The sequence below is a fragment of the Podarcis gaigeae genome (genome assembly GCF_964106915.1).
Source record: "Podarcis gaigeae genome assembly, chromosome: 4".
NCBI classification, from domain to species: Eukaryota; Metazoa; Chordata; class Lepidosauria; order Squamata; family Lacertidae; genus Podarcis; species Podarcis gaigeae.
Window position 1 is genome coordinate 82,571,981 of NC_139677.1, and position 15,710 is coordinate 82,587,690.

The 15,710-nt window shown below is 42.9% G+C and overlaps 1 protein-coding gene across 9 annotated transcripts in view; it reads left to right on the plus strand.

Annotated features, from left to right (window-relative positions):
• Positions 1 to 15,710, plus strand: part of ATP8A2 (ATPase phospholipid transporting 8A2) — a 319,516-nt gene that overhangs the window by 224,949 nt on the left and 78,857 nt on the right. For 8 of the 9 annotated variants that reach the window (XM_083736150.1, XM_083736149.1, XM_083736152.1 and 5 more), the window contains one exon: positions 1,693 to 1,800. The exons of the other annotated variant lie outside the window; for it this stretch is intronic. In XM_083736150.1, the coding sequence (XP_083592276.1) occupies positions 1,693 to 1,800 (108 nt within the window). The remainder of the gene's footprint in view (positions 1 to 1,692; positions 1,801 to 15,710) is intronic. 9 annotated transcript variants of the gene reach the window in all.

Below are 15,710 nucleotides of genomic sequence, written 5' to 3' on the forward strand. Positions count from 1 at the left end.
AGACAGGAAACACTCTGCTGCTTAATGCTTTTTACCATTCCAAAAATTAACACCAAAGCCAAAGTACGATATAGACATACTTGAACCAAAAAAAGGAAAAGAAAAACTTGGTGTCAAAAATGCTTTCTGTATTTCCAAAGATTAACACAAAAGCCAGAGTGACGTGTGTGTGTGTTATAAATATTCAAAATACAGATATTTCCCTCATATCCACGTGTAATTCTGGGTATGTTCCAAAGCACACTGGTTTGGATTGAGTTTAAATTTATTGCATTTACATTTCTAAATTGCATTTCTATATCCCACCTTACCTATGGTCAGCTTATCACTGCTCCTTACCAGGGCAGGGGTTAGAAGAGGAATCATAGAATCATAGAGTTGGAAGAGACCACAAGGGCCATCGAGTCCAACCCCCTGCCAAGCAGGAAACACCATCAGAGCACTCCTGACATATGGTTGTCAAGCCTCTGCTTAAAGACCTCCAAAGAAGGAGACTCCACCACACTCCTTGGCAGCAATTTCCCCTGTCGAACAGCTCTTACTGTCAGGAAGTTCTTCCTAATGTTTAGGTGGAATCTTCTTTCTTGTAGTTTGGATCCATTGCTCCATGTCCGATTCTCTGGAGCAGTAGAAAACAACCTTTCTCCCTCCTCTAAGTAGTGCACCAGCAAGTTCAGTGTGGTACACACACACAGCTGGAAACACTGGACTGGCTCTGCCAGTGCACTTAACCCAGTGGTTCACAAAGCAAGCGGTACCACCCAGGGGTGTGAGATTGCCTGGGGCAGGGTTGCGAAGAGTCAGTGAGGTGGCTAGAGGGCACTGGAAGTGTACATTTCTATCAGAGGTTGAAAAGCTTGGGATCACTGGATCAAGTTCAACAGTCTCATTGCATTAATTAAACTACAGTGTTACTTTGGTTTAAGAACAGCTTAGTTTATAAACAACTTGGATTAAGAACGCTGCAAACCCGGAAGTAGGTGTTTTGGTTTGTGAACTTTGCCTTGGAATAAGAACATGTTTCACTTCCTGTTGAGTGTGTTCCATTTGTAAATTGAGTCCCCCGCTGCTATAGGAAAGCACGCCTTGGTTTAAGAATGCTTTGGTTTAAGAACGGACTTCCGGAACAGATTAAATTCGTAAACCAAGGTACCACTGTATAAAGTTTTGAATAAATGTGCAATTAATGGTCACAGTTTTGGATTTTATTGTGTTATCCTTGGTGGGTCCTGCTAAGCGTAATGCTGAATAATTCTTTTCATGGGAGGCACTGGGGGATGAGGCTGTGGAACCAAGGGAGCAATGACCCATAAATGTTTGGGAACCTTACTGCCATCTCTCCCACTAGAGGCTGGGTGAATTCTCCCTCTGCTGCCTCCTACCTTGTCCCTCTGAGCTAGATTCTTGGAGACAGGGGAACGGGGTTGGTTAGGGCTTTGTTTTGTTTTTAAATGCCTGGGATAAGCTAACTTTGAAAGCAATGTGCTGCATTTCACAGAGAAAGGCTTTTAACACAGGATTCTTCCAAGCCATTTAATCAATCTTGCTGCTGGCTGAAAATAAAGCATGTTAGACAGCCCGGAATGAGACTGACAAAAGCCTTAGGTGGAAGTAAAATAATACCTGAGAGTCAAGTGTGGGGGCAAGAGGAGGCTGTGCTGTGTGTCTTGATTTGTTTCTCTTTCCCTGCAGTTCAGTCACTTGGCTGTTTGGGGAAGCATGCTGCTCTGGCTGGTCTTCTTCGGAGTCTACTCCACCATCTGGCCCATCATTCCGATTGCACCAGACATGCTGGGGCAGGTCAGTCCTTGGCTTCCACAGTGGCAAAAGAGCACGTGTGTGTGTGTGTGTGTGTGTGTGTGTGTGTGTGTGTGTTCTCAGGAGCAAATATACTTTCAGAAGTGGATAGTTTAGAGCTCTCAATTAGATCATCCACATTTAAGTAAGCTGTTGGGTTGTGGGTTTGTTTTTGCTTTCAAAAGGATTGCTCTACTCTGAGGTTACTTGAACTTTGTTTAAAAAAATATCCTTGATGTGCAAAGTTATGCACTTCTTTTTTAAAAAAATCAATCAATTACATGAGATCTAAATCAAAATAGGCTGTAACTTTTCTCCACCCAAAATATTAATGTTTTGTTAAGGTGATATCAGTTAAAAGAAATAGAGAACTTTTTTCCACCCTAGATGATCCTATGCACGTATACACAGGAATAAATCCATGGTATGTAGTGGGACTCCACCCTGGGTGAAAGGGCTTGATTGCACAATCCTAAACATGTCTACTCAGAAGTAAATCCATGGTATTCACTGGGACTTATTCCCAGTAAAGTATGCACAGGATTGTAGCTGACATCACCACAGACACCATTGTTGTCCTTCAACACCAGTTAGTTCTATTGGTATGCAGTACAAATCAAAAGTGCACCAGATGTAATCACTATGACTGTGGCTAGTTAAAGATATATTAGTCCAAATAAATGAGTTTTAATCGACTGATGAATGTATTATACCCACATTAGTCTGACTGTGACTGAAGCAGTAGTCTCGAAGGAAGAAAATACATTTTAGAAGAGTCACTCCTTCCTCCATGTTATTGAAAGAGCAACTACTTTTCTAAGATGGTGCCCACTATCTGCAATTTTTAATAAGTACTTGGTATTATTATTATTATTATTATTATTATCATCATTATTATTATTATTTTAGTTGTGTTACCTGATCAATCTGAGTGTTGATTAAGTTGCTTGACAAGTTTTTAATCAATGATCTGAATTGATTGATAAATGTTGCACCCCTAGTGTAAATGTGTAATGTTGGGTGTAATGTTGCACCCACAGTACAAATGTTGCTGAAAGAAACGGTAGTGGAAGTACAAAAAGGCAAAGCTGGGTGCCATCGCTGCTCTTTTTCATTTGAGGCCTCCTTTGAAAATGCATTTCACCTAGGCAGGATATTGCGGTTCTGGTGGGTAGAATCCTGGGCGATATGTTCAACATCAGACACATGCATTTCTCCCAGTTACGAGCATGCATCTGTGATCAGGATTTGGCCATACATTAATCCTTTCCAGTGCTCTCCCCCCCCCCCCAAGAAAAATAGGTACTCACCATGAAGTTGTTACAGTAAGTGCCACACGTTTTAACAAAAGAAAAAGAGGTGCTGTTATTGCTTGCCCTTGAGGACCCCCTGAAAAAAGGCACCGATCCTCTCCATATATGATTTTCTGTTTTGTGGTTTCTTTTACAGAATACCATTTGCAAACTAAATGTTTACTAAAGCCACATTACATATCATTTCTGATTAAGTACCCAGTTTTTCCAGAATTCTTTTTCTCTAAGGGGCTGGAAATATATCTGTAAAATAAATTACTGGGTGACCATATCCAAAAGGGAGTACTTACCCTTCAAATGTTAGTGAGGCTTTGGATTTGTTCCTTCGACATCTATTGAGTTCCAGGTGGTGAAATTCTCCCTTTCGGTTCCATGAGTTCTACCTTTGGAGAATGGGATGTGGGGGGCAATAATGAGCCTGTCAAAACCACTCAAGAGTCTGGTGGGAATGTGAAAAATAGGAGACTCTGGGGATATGTGTGTGTATGTGTGTATTTAATAAATGAAAGGTGAAATACTACAGGGAGAAAACCGAAATGAAAAGTGTGTCATTCTAGCAAGAGAGGACCTGGACAACATTTAAATCTAAAGAAATGCACTATATATATATAGTGCACTATATATATATACACGTAGGTGGCGCTGTGGGTAAAACCTCAGCGCCTAGGACTTGCAGATCGCATGTCAGTGGTTCAAATCCCCGCGGCGGGGTACGCTCCCGTCGTTCGGTCCCAGCGCCTGCCAACCTAGCAGTTCGAAAGCACCCTCGGTGCAAGTAGTTTACCTTCCCAGCGGGAAGGTAAACAGCGTTCCGTGTGCTGCGCTGGCTCGCCAGATGCAGCTTGTCACGCTGGCCACGTGACCCGGAAGTGTCTGCGGACAGCGCTGGCTCCCGGCCTATAGAGTGAGATGAGCGCACAACCCTAGAGTCTGGCAAGACTGGCCCGTAAGGGCAGGGGTACCTTTACATATATATATATACCACTATATACCATAGTGGTGGTATTCTTATCCCGTTGGCAAAATGTTTTGTGCTAGCAGGATATTGACAGCAAGAAAACACATAAGCAAGTTGCTGGTAACTTTGTTGCACAGTAGGTTTTGCAATCTGTTCCTCTGTGGGTTTTTGCTAGTGCAGTTGTTGCACAGCTTAGCAGATGGAGGAGGCAACCCTCCCCTTGACATCTCTGGCAAGCAGATTTGTGGGTTCCTGTAGCACAGTGGGAGAGCAGGTGCTTTGTATGCAGAAGGTCCAGTTTCCAGCATTGCCAGGTAAGACTTACAGAGAATCCTTGCTGAAATTTTAGCTGCCATTCATCATCTTCAGGTAGAGCTGGGAAGAACTTGGTGAGCTAGCTGGATGGACCTGAGCTGTTCTGCCTTGGTGTTAGGCAGCTTTCTTTTACGTTCGCTAACTGGCTGTTTCCTACACCTCCTGTCCAAATATGCTGGAGAGAAGAGTAGTTCTGTATCAGTACCATCCCGGGAGAAGAGCAGTTCTAGTGAACCAAGCAGATTAATTTTAATAAAAATCCATTCCTGTGTTTTAGAAAATACTCTAAAGACAGTTTTGTAAGGTTAAAGGTAAAGGGACCCCTGACCATTAGGTCCAGTTGTGCCCGACTCTGGGGTTGCGGCGCTCATCTCGCTTTATTGACCGAGGGAGCTGGCTAAGTCGCTTCTGGTGAACCAGAGCAGCGCACGGAAATGCCGTTTGCCTTCCCGCTGACGTGGTACCTATTTATCTATTGCACTTTGACGTGCTTTCGAACTGCTAGGTTGGCAGGAGCAGGGACCGAGCAACGGGAGCTCACCCCGTCATGGGGATTCAAACTGCCAACCTTCTGATCAGCAAGTCCTAGGCTCTGTGGTTTAACCCACAGTGCCACCCACGTCCCTTTGTAAGGATACTTATCCTGTAATTCCATCTAATAAACAAGAGAAACTCTGCAGCCATTCTCTATTAAATCTGTTCGCAGTCTAATAAATATTTCATTGTGTTGCAGTATAAGACAGGGGATGCTGCAAGAGATTGCCATGGACAGCTTGATTGCTGTGGACAGCTTTCAAGGGTGAGGAGAGAGAGTGACAGCTGACAGGACAAGGGTCTGCCAGCCTGCTTATGATGAACAGAGACAAAAGCAAATTCCTTAGATGGCATTCCATGGCATTTTCATTATGCTCCGTTATGCTATTTGCATCACCAGTTCTAATTCAAATTTCCATAAATAAGGCTGAAATTTGATTAGCAGAACTATGAAGCATATTATGCAGCCCAAGAATGGTAGGCTCATAATGCCCCTGCAAATAGGTCAGCTTTTAATACAGGGATGAGGAAAGTGAGGGCTTGCTGATGGAATCCTGCTTTTATTTAGATCTTTGCTGAATATTCTACAGTTTTAATTTCAAGTTACCATAGCTGTTTTGCTGGGCAGGAATAATTGAACCCCCATTTTTAATTGTGAAGATGTTTACCTTTCCCTCATCGATTCAATACGGTTGTTTCCCATGGATGTTGCTTCTTCTTTATTGGATGGTGGATCATAAGAACATAAGAAGAACCTTGTTGGATCAAGTCAAAGCTCATCAGGTCCTGCATCTTATTCTCTCAGTGGCCAACCAGATCCGTAGGAAGCCCACAAACAGGATCTAAGTGCAATAGCGCTCTCTCCACAGGATTTCCAGCAATACTGCCTCTTAACAGTGGAGGTAGATCATTTGGAGAACCAGATATCATATTATGAACAGGATGTAGTCATAATCCTGCATATCCAATCAGTTTTGACTAAATGATGATGTCCCTGAGGGCCGTTCAGGGAAGAACTAGTCAGGACAATATAAATGAATGTGCCAACATTTATCCAGAAGCCTCAAAAACTGTCCAAATATGGGAGACGTTACCCAACAATGCTGGAAAATAATTGTGAAAACCTGCGAGTAATTTGAGCTGAGCCCTAATTTTATTGCAGCTACATGGGGGGGGGGGGGGAATCTGACACAATTGTGGTTAAACATCTGCTCCAACACAACACCCAGGTCCCAAAGTAAAGAATACAGTGCTAATAGCATTGAGTTTCTGTGTGAATATTTCAACGAAATGTTTTTCTAGTTAAAAAATGTAATTTAATACTCATTGGATTTCCCGAAACAAATGATGTCTTGAGATATGGCATTAAAGTCTCACTGGGGCTAAGGCAATATTTTATATTATTTTCATTCCAACCACAAGAATTACACTATGTGTGATTGAATGAGGTCATTAATGTAGCCCAGTATTGTAGCACCGTGTTCCTAGATAGGTAATCAATTACCAGATACGTTAAAAGGCTGCTCATCGTCTAATCAAGAATGAAGAAGCGATCGGGGAGAAAGGGATTCTGTCCAAACATACAGAGCACTTGGAGCGTTCATATTCCTTTCAAGAATTCCACTCCATCATTGAAATGTCAGGATTTGGCTTCCAGGACTTTACACAGCAAGTGAAGCAGAGTTTTAAAATCCAAGTCCTCTGAAAGGAGGCTCATAAAAATTAGATGGAGGAGGTGGGATGTATAAAAGCCGCATCAACTTTCAAGACGGTTCTTGCAAAATCTATTACCGATATACAAAACCAACTGCACTGAGCCCATGATAGTCCACAGCTGAGAAAGAAAAATGGCTTCTCTTCCTCAGAGACAGAACATTCCCAATACTAGACGTATTCTATAGTACTATTCAAGGGAGAAAGTCTTAAAAGCAAGACAGGAAGCAGACACCTTGGGGTATATTCTGGTGATTATCTTTAAAGCCTAAATCAGGAATAGCCAAGATGGTGCCCTTCATATGTTGTGGACTACAACTCCCATCATCTCTGCCCATGGGCTGTGCTATAGCTGGAGCAGATGACAGTTGCAGTCCATAGCATTTGTGATGACTACCTCTGTGCTAAATGACTGGGGACTCAAATACAGTGGTACCTCAAGTTAAGTACTTAATTCGTTCCGGAGGTCTGTTCTTAACCTGAAACTGTTCTTAACCTGAAGCACCACTTTAGCTAATGGGGCCTCCTGCTGCTGCCGTGCCGCAGGAGCACGATTTCTGTTCTCATCCTGAAGCAAAGTTCTTAACCCGAGGTACTATTTCTGGGTTAGCGGAGTCTGTAACCTGAAGCGTATGTAACCCGAGGTACCACTGTACCCGAATCCTTGCATATTGCCCTGCCTGCATATTAAGACCTTCAGCTGAGGACCTCCTCAGAGCGCTATTGATTGCTGAAATATGTGATATACATTCTTTAATCACAGAACCTTTTCTGCTGCGGTGCCCCGGGTTTGGAATATCCATGACTCAAGTAGTGAGGTTAACTGAAATATCTGGAAAACCGCCCCCTTCCCTACAGACCCTCTCAGGTGTAAGGCTGGCAGAGAGGACCCTCTCGGTAGTTCTGCCACCCTCAAGGGATTTCTCTGTGGCAGCTCCTAAATTGTAGAATTCCCTCCCCACAGAGGCACATCTAGCTAAAGATGTAAATATTTACCTCAAAATAGACAGGCAGACAGATTGGGGCCTACCCTATTCCTTTGACTGTTTCTTGTTTTAAACTGATAATAGCAGTGTTGTGTTTTCAAACTATTGTAACCAACCCTGGAATCTTATGGTTAAGGATAGGTAAGGACTTGAATAAATAATCATTATCATCATGGCATATTTTGGGTGCCAGATTAAGACATTCAGGTTTTCCCAGGCAATATGAAGGGATTGCATTTATTTTCAGTCTGCTTTAAACAGAAAGGAAAAGGCTATTATCTTGTAGTTTGTATTGTTTTATGATGGACTTTGTTTTTAACTGTGTTTTTGTTGCTGGTTTTGATCTGTTTGGCTGAAGGACAATTTAGAAATCTTTAAAAAATAAACAGATATCCTAAAGCAGGAGTGAAGAACCTGTGGCTCTCCTGGTGTTATTGGACTGCATTTCCCATAATTCCTGGCCATTGGTGGGGCTTAAGGGAGTTGAAATCCACTAACATCTTGGAGGGCCACAGGTTCTCCATGCCTGTTCAGGGAAACTCTCATGAGAAAGAGCCCATTTAGAAATGATAGCCTAGCCCAGTGGTTTTCAAAGAGTATGCCATGTAGGAGAGGAGAGGATGGTGAGTGTGGTGGGAAGATTCAAGGACAACCACACAAACATTTAAACATTTCATTGTACAGTGGTACCTCGGGTTACAAACACTTTGGGTTACAGACTCTGACTTAGAAGAAGTACCTCAGGTTAAGAACTTTACCTCGGGATGAGAACAGAAATTGTGCTCCGGCAGCAGGAGGCCCCATTAGCTAAAGTTAAGAATGATTTCAGGTTAAGAACGGACCTCCGGAACTAATTAAGTTTGTAACCAGAGGTACCACTGTAGTGTAGTGTAGTAGCAAACTTATTGTTTTATACTTTCTGGATGTGCCGTGATCATATTATAAAGTAGTTGTGTTGTTCTGTGTTTTAAATCAAGCATTGCTAAGAGTAGTTTCTTTTTGTTTTCCAGTGTATTCCTTATTAATAAAAAAAAAATCGGTGTGGCACAAGCAGATTTTTATTCTTAAAGCGTGACCCAAAGTTTGAGAACCACTAGCCTAGCCAGTAAATAGAATAGAACTAGCTAAAGCTAGACAACGGGGTCAGAAGCCTCAGATTTCAGGTCTTAAAGAGATTCCCAGCTGAGATCAAGAACCATTTCCCCATCTTGCCCTTCCCTTTGTGTGTTGATAGAGCTGCTGAGTTAGGTGCTCCATGAGAGCTTTAAGCTTCTCTTTGAAGCTTCTGACATGAGCCATCATGGAAGACAGGATACAAAATTAGATGGACCATTAATATGTTCTGGTTTGGTAATTCTCGTTTCCCTTTCTTAGTACAAGCTTCTCGTGTTTTGTCATGGACTAATTTATTTTGTTCCCAAGCCGCAATGGTGATTTGTATTGCACAGAAAAATGACCGGGGCTCTTTTTAAAATTTATTTTAATGTTTCCTTTAAGGAAAGGCTTTTAAAAAGGAAGTTTCATATATTGCATTGCAATATGAAGTATTTATTGGTTTGGAGGGATTTCATTCCCCCTGAGTGACATGTTGCCTTGTCCTTGTCTAAGAAAAGATTGCAGTTACTCAGTCACAGGTCGCTCAGTACCTTCCACCATTAAGCCAGTGGTTAGAGGTCCATATTTGACCACGACTTTCTAGCCATTTTTATTCTGTTTTATATACAATTTTCCATGTTCTTCCTGACAGAGTTGTTCCACCAGGCCTTTGGTCAGGGCGCAGCCTGACTCCCTCCTCTGGCAACCTGCACAGAATATTGCTTAATTGGTTGCCATTAATTTGATTTTAATTAATTTTTATAATGAATATTTTGAATGTGTGATTATTTGATTGTTTGATTATTTGATTATTGTTAGCCGCCCTGAGCCCGGCTTCGGCTGGGGAGGGCGGGATATAAATAAAATTTATTTTTTATTATTATTATTAAAAAATGAAGCTCAGAAAGAAAACTGGGAACTGAATCAGCACTTCTTCTTTCCCTCACCCCCCACAAAGCAATTTCTGGAAATGTGAAGCCATCTCTCTCTGATCCCAAGTGCTTCCCATGGGTGGCGTTTAACCAGGGGTTCAGACTGCATACGATTAATCTTCAGAAGTATGCGTATGTATCTGACCAGATCACTGGTTCTGCATACGGAATAACTATTATTGCAAACAAATGTTCCTATGCACTAGGTATGGGTGCCAAAAGCACAAATCCTTACATATCTTATTAAAGGGAAGCTGCCAGACTTACATGAACACCGGGGATCAATTGCTCAGTGGCAGATCACATGCTTTGCATTCAGAATTCCCAGCATTTCCAGATAACCTCGTCTGAAAACTTGGGGAGCCAGTACAGGTCTGGGAAGCAGGTCTTGGGGAGCCAGGTGGACCAAAGGTCTGATTGGGGAATAAGGCAGATTCCTATATCCTTATCCCATTGTTTTTTAAAGTGTGGGGGTGAGGGATTGTTTCACCTATGCGAATAGGCACCGCTAATTTCCCGAACTAATAAAATAGATACTATGGGGTATAAAAAACCCTAACCATGTCCAACACACTTAAAATAGCACTACTTTTTTTGCAATTCAATCTTGAATGTATCCTTGCTGAGAATCTTCTTTCCAGAGACACACATACAGAAAATTGAAATGGTGTTGCTTGTCGTTACCTTACACAAGAGGGGCCTGCCTTTCATGAGGGGGGAAACAACAGATTCAACCAGAGGGGGTGCTCTTTCAGGCCACGTGACCCTGAAACCAGGCTTTTCCATGAATGTATTTGGCCAAGGAACTGCCTTGTGGAGCTGCTAAAGGGGGCTCCTTCAGAGAGAGGGAAAGAGATTGCTCTTAGCAAACACTTCCTGTGCAACTTGGAAGAGGCCGAGGGTTCTGTGGGGAGATGGAACTCCAGCTGTGTCCTCACCCACCTCTGTCATGTCTTCCAGGAAAGGGCTGGAGATTCAACTCTCATCTCCATCTAAACCAGGCTTAGTTAACCAGCTGTTGCTCCTGGAAAGAGAAGAAAGATCATTTCCATTAGCTTCAAGGGCTATCTTCAAGGGAATGTAGTTGTTGCATCACTCCTTTTCAGGGTTTTGTATTGCTCCTTCTATAGATGGCTAGGGATAGCCAGATCTGCCAGTTTTGAGTTCTCCAAGTTTCTCATTTTTCCAGTCTTGAGTTCAGTTCTCCCCATTTCTACCTCAGTTTGCATTTTTTTAAAAGCAAAACATGAAAATTAACCAAACTTTTAATGTAAATTCCTCCTAATAGACATTTTGAGCGTTTGCTATGTTCCCTCATATTTTTCTTGGCACTTTTTCATTATTATTATTATTATTATTATTAATTGAATTTATATATCACCCTAAACCCAGAGGTCTCAGGGCTGTTCACAGAACAAAATCAAAATATAAAACCACAAAATATATAATCAAAATAAAAACAACCCAATATCCCCCCACACACACAAAAACCCCCACCACATTTTAAAAGGGCATAGGAAAATGCTTCTTTTTGGCTCAGATTTTCTGGTCCCAACAGTTACTGTTTTGGTCTTTCAACTTCTCGTGTTTCCATAGCATTTGGCAGCAGCTGGGAAATTGGCCGTTCCAACTGTGGTTTGTTTTGTGTATGATCGTTCACATTTTACACAGCAGCGTGGACATTTCAGCCCATGGAAACTCTTCATTCACGTATTAAGTCAGAAATCAGATTTCTGTCTACAGGCACACAGGCTTTCTCGTCCCAGTCTTGTTTGCTTTCATTGTTAATGGTCTCTGGTCTGTTTGATGTGGCTTTCAAACTTTTCTTGGACTGTACTCCAGGCAGGCAGATCAGCATAGCATAATGGATGGTGCGTGCCTTTGCAAAGATGTATGGAAGGGATTTCAGTGGTTCTCAAGCTGTGAGCTGGACTTACTAAGGGAGTAATGGCAGTACCTGGTGGAGGATGAGAAAGAGCTTTTGCCTTGCCTGTCCGGACTCTCACTCACTCTCTCTCTCTCTCTCTCTCTCTCACACACACACACACAGAGAGAGAGAGAGAGATACTGTATAGACTTGGGTCTGGTTTATGTGTGTTTTTAAACACACACACAGACACACACACACCATAAATTGTTGACCTTGGTTAAGAAAGACCTTTGGGAGTGATGTAAATGGAAGTTATCTTTTTTGGCTAAGGAAAACACTGTGTGTGCTTTAATTTGGCTGGGGTGCAGAGTGCTGACTTCTAGTCCGCACACCTGTTCTTAATCTTCGCAAGGGCATTGTAGAAGACGGTAGGCAGCCAGTGAAGACTCAATTCTTCCCTGCCTCGGTAGGGACCCTGGGGAAACGTCTTGCCATTTTTCTTGGCTAACCGGATAGCATTTCCCAGAGGAGCCAGACTATTGCTCCCAGCAAACAGAAGGGAAGCAGCACAGACTTCTAAACTTGATGGACACTGATTGGTTCTATCCTGGAAGCAGAAGCAGTTTATCATGCTGGCTGAAGAGGAAGCACCCATTAATTTCTTTGAAGGGTGCTCTTTTTCATTGTATAAACCTAGAATTTTTTTTGGGTGGGACACATGGGATTGGCAAACATTGTCTGCATTGCTCTTGTGCTGTTTTTAAGGGGATGCCTGTAAACCGCTAGTAAATAAATAAATAACGGGTGCTCGAGTTGATCTTGAGATTCATCATTTCTGCACTGCTGATTGATAGCCTGAAGGCTAAACTACATATGCCATTCATCACATGCAAGGTTTCTGTTTCACAAATTGCCAGGTTGGGAGGGGGGGCTCCTGTTGTGATGTGCAGGGGGTTGGTGGGGGCATTAGCCCTTTGCTCTGGATTTGCCACACACCTGAAATTTTCACTGGGGGGGGGGGGAAAGCTCCCATTTCCTCCAGTGGGAGCTTTATTTGCAGTGCAGATGGTATGCATGGAGGGTCCAGTCTGGATTGAGATTCCAGTGGCTGCAAAAGTTTAAAGTCCTTTTGACCTCGATGGGCATCTAGTCCAACCCCCTGCAGTGCAGGGATAGTCCCAGCCCTACCTGGGGAAGCTTGGGATTGAACCTGGGATTGACCAGATGCCATGTTTTAGACATGGCAAGGCATCCAGATAGCATGATAATTTTATTGTTTTGAATGTGCATTATTTTCTACATGTCATCAGCGTTTCTGTACTTCAAAACAGACCTGTGTAATGGCAGAAAACAGTACATTTTCTGCAGTGACCAAAAAAATAAGTGATACTGTACCTCTGTTGATGAGATTTAGAGATGGAGTAATCTGTCAGTTTTGGTTTCTCATTTTTCCCGTCTTAAATTCACTTCTCCACAATTTGGAATTCTTCTTCTTTTTAATTATTCGTTAAAAAAATCCTCAGCATCTCAGCACATTTTTTTTTTGCAAGCAATGTCCCCAAATATAATGCATTTTTTGTCTGTTGTTTTCACTAATATATACTTTTCTGTACACATTGATTGGAGATCTACACCACAAAATTAGGAAAGGAGCAAATTTCAAAGGATCGTTGTCTTTCAGTTCAAGACAGCAGAGAGGGGGGCACAGTGCAAAGGCACTGGTGGAATCACAGGGTTGGCTCTGCCAGTGCATTCGCAACACGTGGACCTTGCCATGCCTTCCCACTTGCTCTGTAGCTTCTGGAAAGGAGTAGCGTAGCAACAAACAGGAAGTCAGCTGTGTGGCCACGCCCCTTCAGGCCATCTGCCACTGAGAATCTACATGATTATATTAGGAGTGCATAAATGTAATTGACACATTCTATTCCTTTTTTAGGGTTTTATAAAAATTTGTTGACTCAGGTTTTTCAGATTTGTTGTGGTTTGATTTCTAAGCAAAGGGTGTAATTAGCTACAGTATTCTGGGAAATAATGGTGTTAGCCAAAGCCTTGTTTGGGAATAAGAAACCTCTGATTCAACGTGGCAGAACATGTTTGACTTTACCCTCTCTAGAGGTGGATTCCTTTTTGTGCTGAACAACTCTTTTTTTCTTTTCCTTTTAGTGTTTGGGGTGAGGGGAGAGGTGTTGTTGGGCTATCCATGTCCATGATGTTCCCAGGCTGTAAAATGTTGACATAAGCCTGCACAGTTTCTTGCTCTGCATACAATTGCTTTCTTTCTTCTTTCCTTCTTCTTGCTCCCTTGCTGAAAGCTCGCAGGCTTTGTTCCAAGGATTGCAACCAAAGGTATATAATGTTATAACACACAGGAGATCTGTTGATTTCATTGTACAAACTTCAGAGGAGCCTTCATACGCTCTGCCTTTGACATCAGTTGCGGGAAATTCTTCTTGCTCTGTTCAGTGCAATAAACAGACCTCCTGTATGCAGTCGTCTCCTGTAGGGAATCCCCCTTGGTTTTCGCACACGCTAAGTTAAGAGCCCTTGGACTCTTCGTGGAGAAATTCAGGTTCTTCCAAGAGGGAACAAAAGAGGATATGAGCAGGGAGGCAGAAAGTGGCTGAAAGCTACAAAAACCCTCCAGACCTCCTGATCTGGCCATTGGTACCGTCCAGGCTGCCACCACCCTCCTTGAGTATGTTTGCCTGACAGGAATGCAACCTTGAACACCAATAATGCCTCTTGTTTGCCTGGATACAGGATAGAGAAGGATGTGTGAGTGTGGGAGGAAAACTCACTTATTGTCTAAGGGGCTGTTGTTAGCATTTGTCTGTCTCGAGAGACAACGGAGTACACCTCTGGGGGTGAAGTCAAACTGCTGCATTAGCTGCACCCAAGTGGCACAAGCCAATCATCTTAGGGATTCCGCTCTGGATTTGTGTAGAGTTTACTCTTTTGCCAGTATGGTGTAGTGGTTAAGAGTGGTTAAGAGCGATGGACTCATAATCTGGTGAACTGGGTTCGCGTCTCCGCTCCTCCACATGCAGCTGCTGGGTGACCTTGGGCTAGTCACACTTCTTTGAAGTCTCTCAGCCCCACTCACCTCACAGAGTGTTTGTTGTAGGGGAGGAAAGGAAAGGAAAGGAGATTGTTAGCCGCTTTGAGACTCCTTCTTCTTCTTTTCTTCTCTTCTCCTTCTCCTTCTTCTTCTTCTTCTTCTTCTTCTTCTTCTTCTTCTTCTTCTTCTTTTCTTCTCCAAAAGATATCCCGCAAAGCAGCAAAGGTTTAGGATCAGAGTTTTCCTTCTCCTACCTTCCCAGGTTGATGAGCCCCATCTGCCCCAATCTTAATTCCCTCTGCAGCATGTGCGGAAACCACCTTCTTCACCATTGAAACCCACTATTGGTTTTGTCCACTCAGTCCGCCAGAGCCTTCCTTCGCACGCAGAGAAAATCCCTAACTCACCAAGGATTTAAGACCTATCAGCTACCCTCCCCTGATTTATTCGGCTAGTTGAAACGTTTCCCAGAGTGTGTCCACTGTTGCACGCTGACAGCTTCTAGGAGCCACAGGTGAGAGCTGAATGCAGGATGGGGACCAAAGGTGGACAAGCTATCCAGAAGGAGCACAGTGTATGTCCCATCAGAGGTACTACCCTTCCTCTAATACCCCATAGAGTTACAGTCACATGTATTGCTGTGCTAACTTTTGCCTCTGGCCTCGGCCACCACCGGCATGTGAAAGTTTCCCAGAAGGCAGTGTGGCCCCTGGGCCAAAAAGGTCCCCCCACTGCTCTAGAACTCTGTTTTTATCTGAACTCTGTGTGTGATGTTTCATATTGACTTTGGGAAAACATGCCCTGTGAGATGACAAGCCAAGAGAGATGAAAGGTGCAAAAATTTAAATGTAAATCAGACTGAGCAGGTAGATTCCAGCTAAACCCCTAAGTGTTCAGTATAGGCTTTTTCATAAAGCATGCCTTAAGCAAGCTTGCGTGGACGCAGTTTATATGGGTTTGAATGGGCTGTGAAGAGCAGAGTCATTACGGCCTTGATCGCCAGACACGCTTTCGACTTCCTCCTTTTAGATGAGAAGAGAAATTGCATGCACCAGAGAATAAATGTCAAATGGAGCAAAAGAGAAACAAGAGACTTTGCCTGAGTTAAATTATGCTCATTAATTCAATTTGAGCCAGGA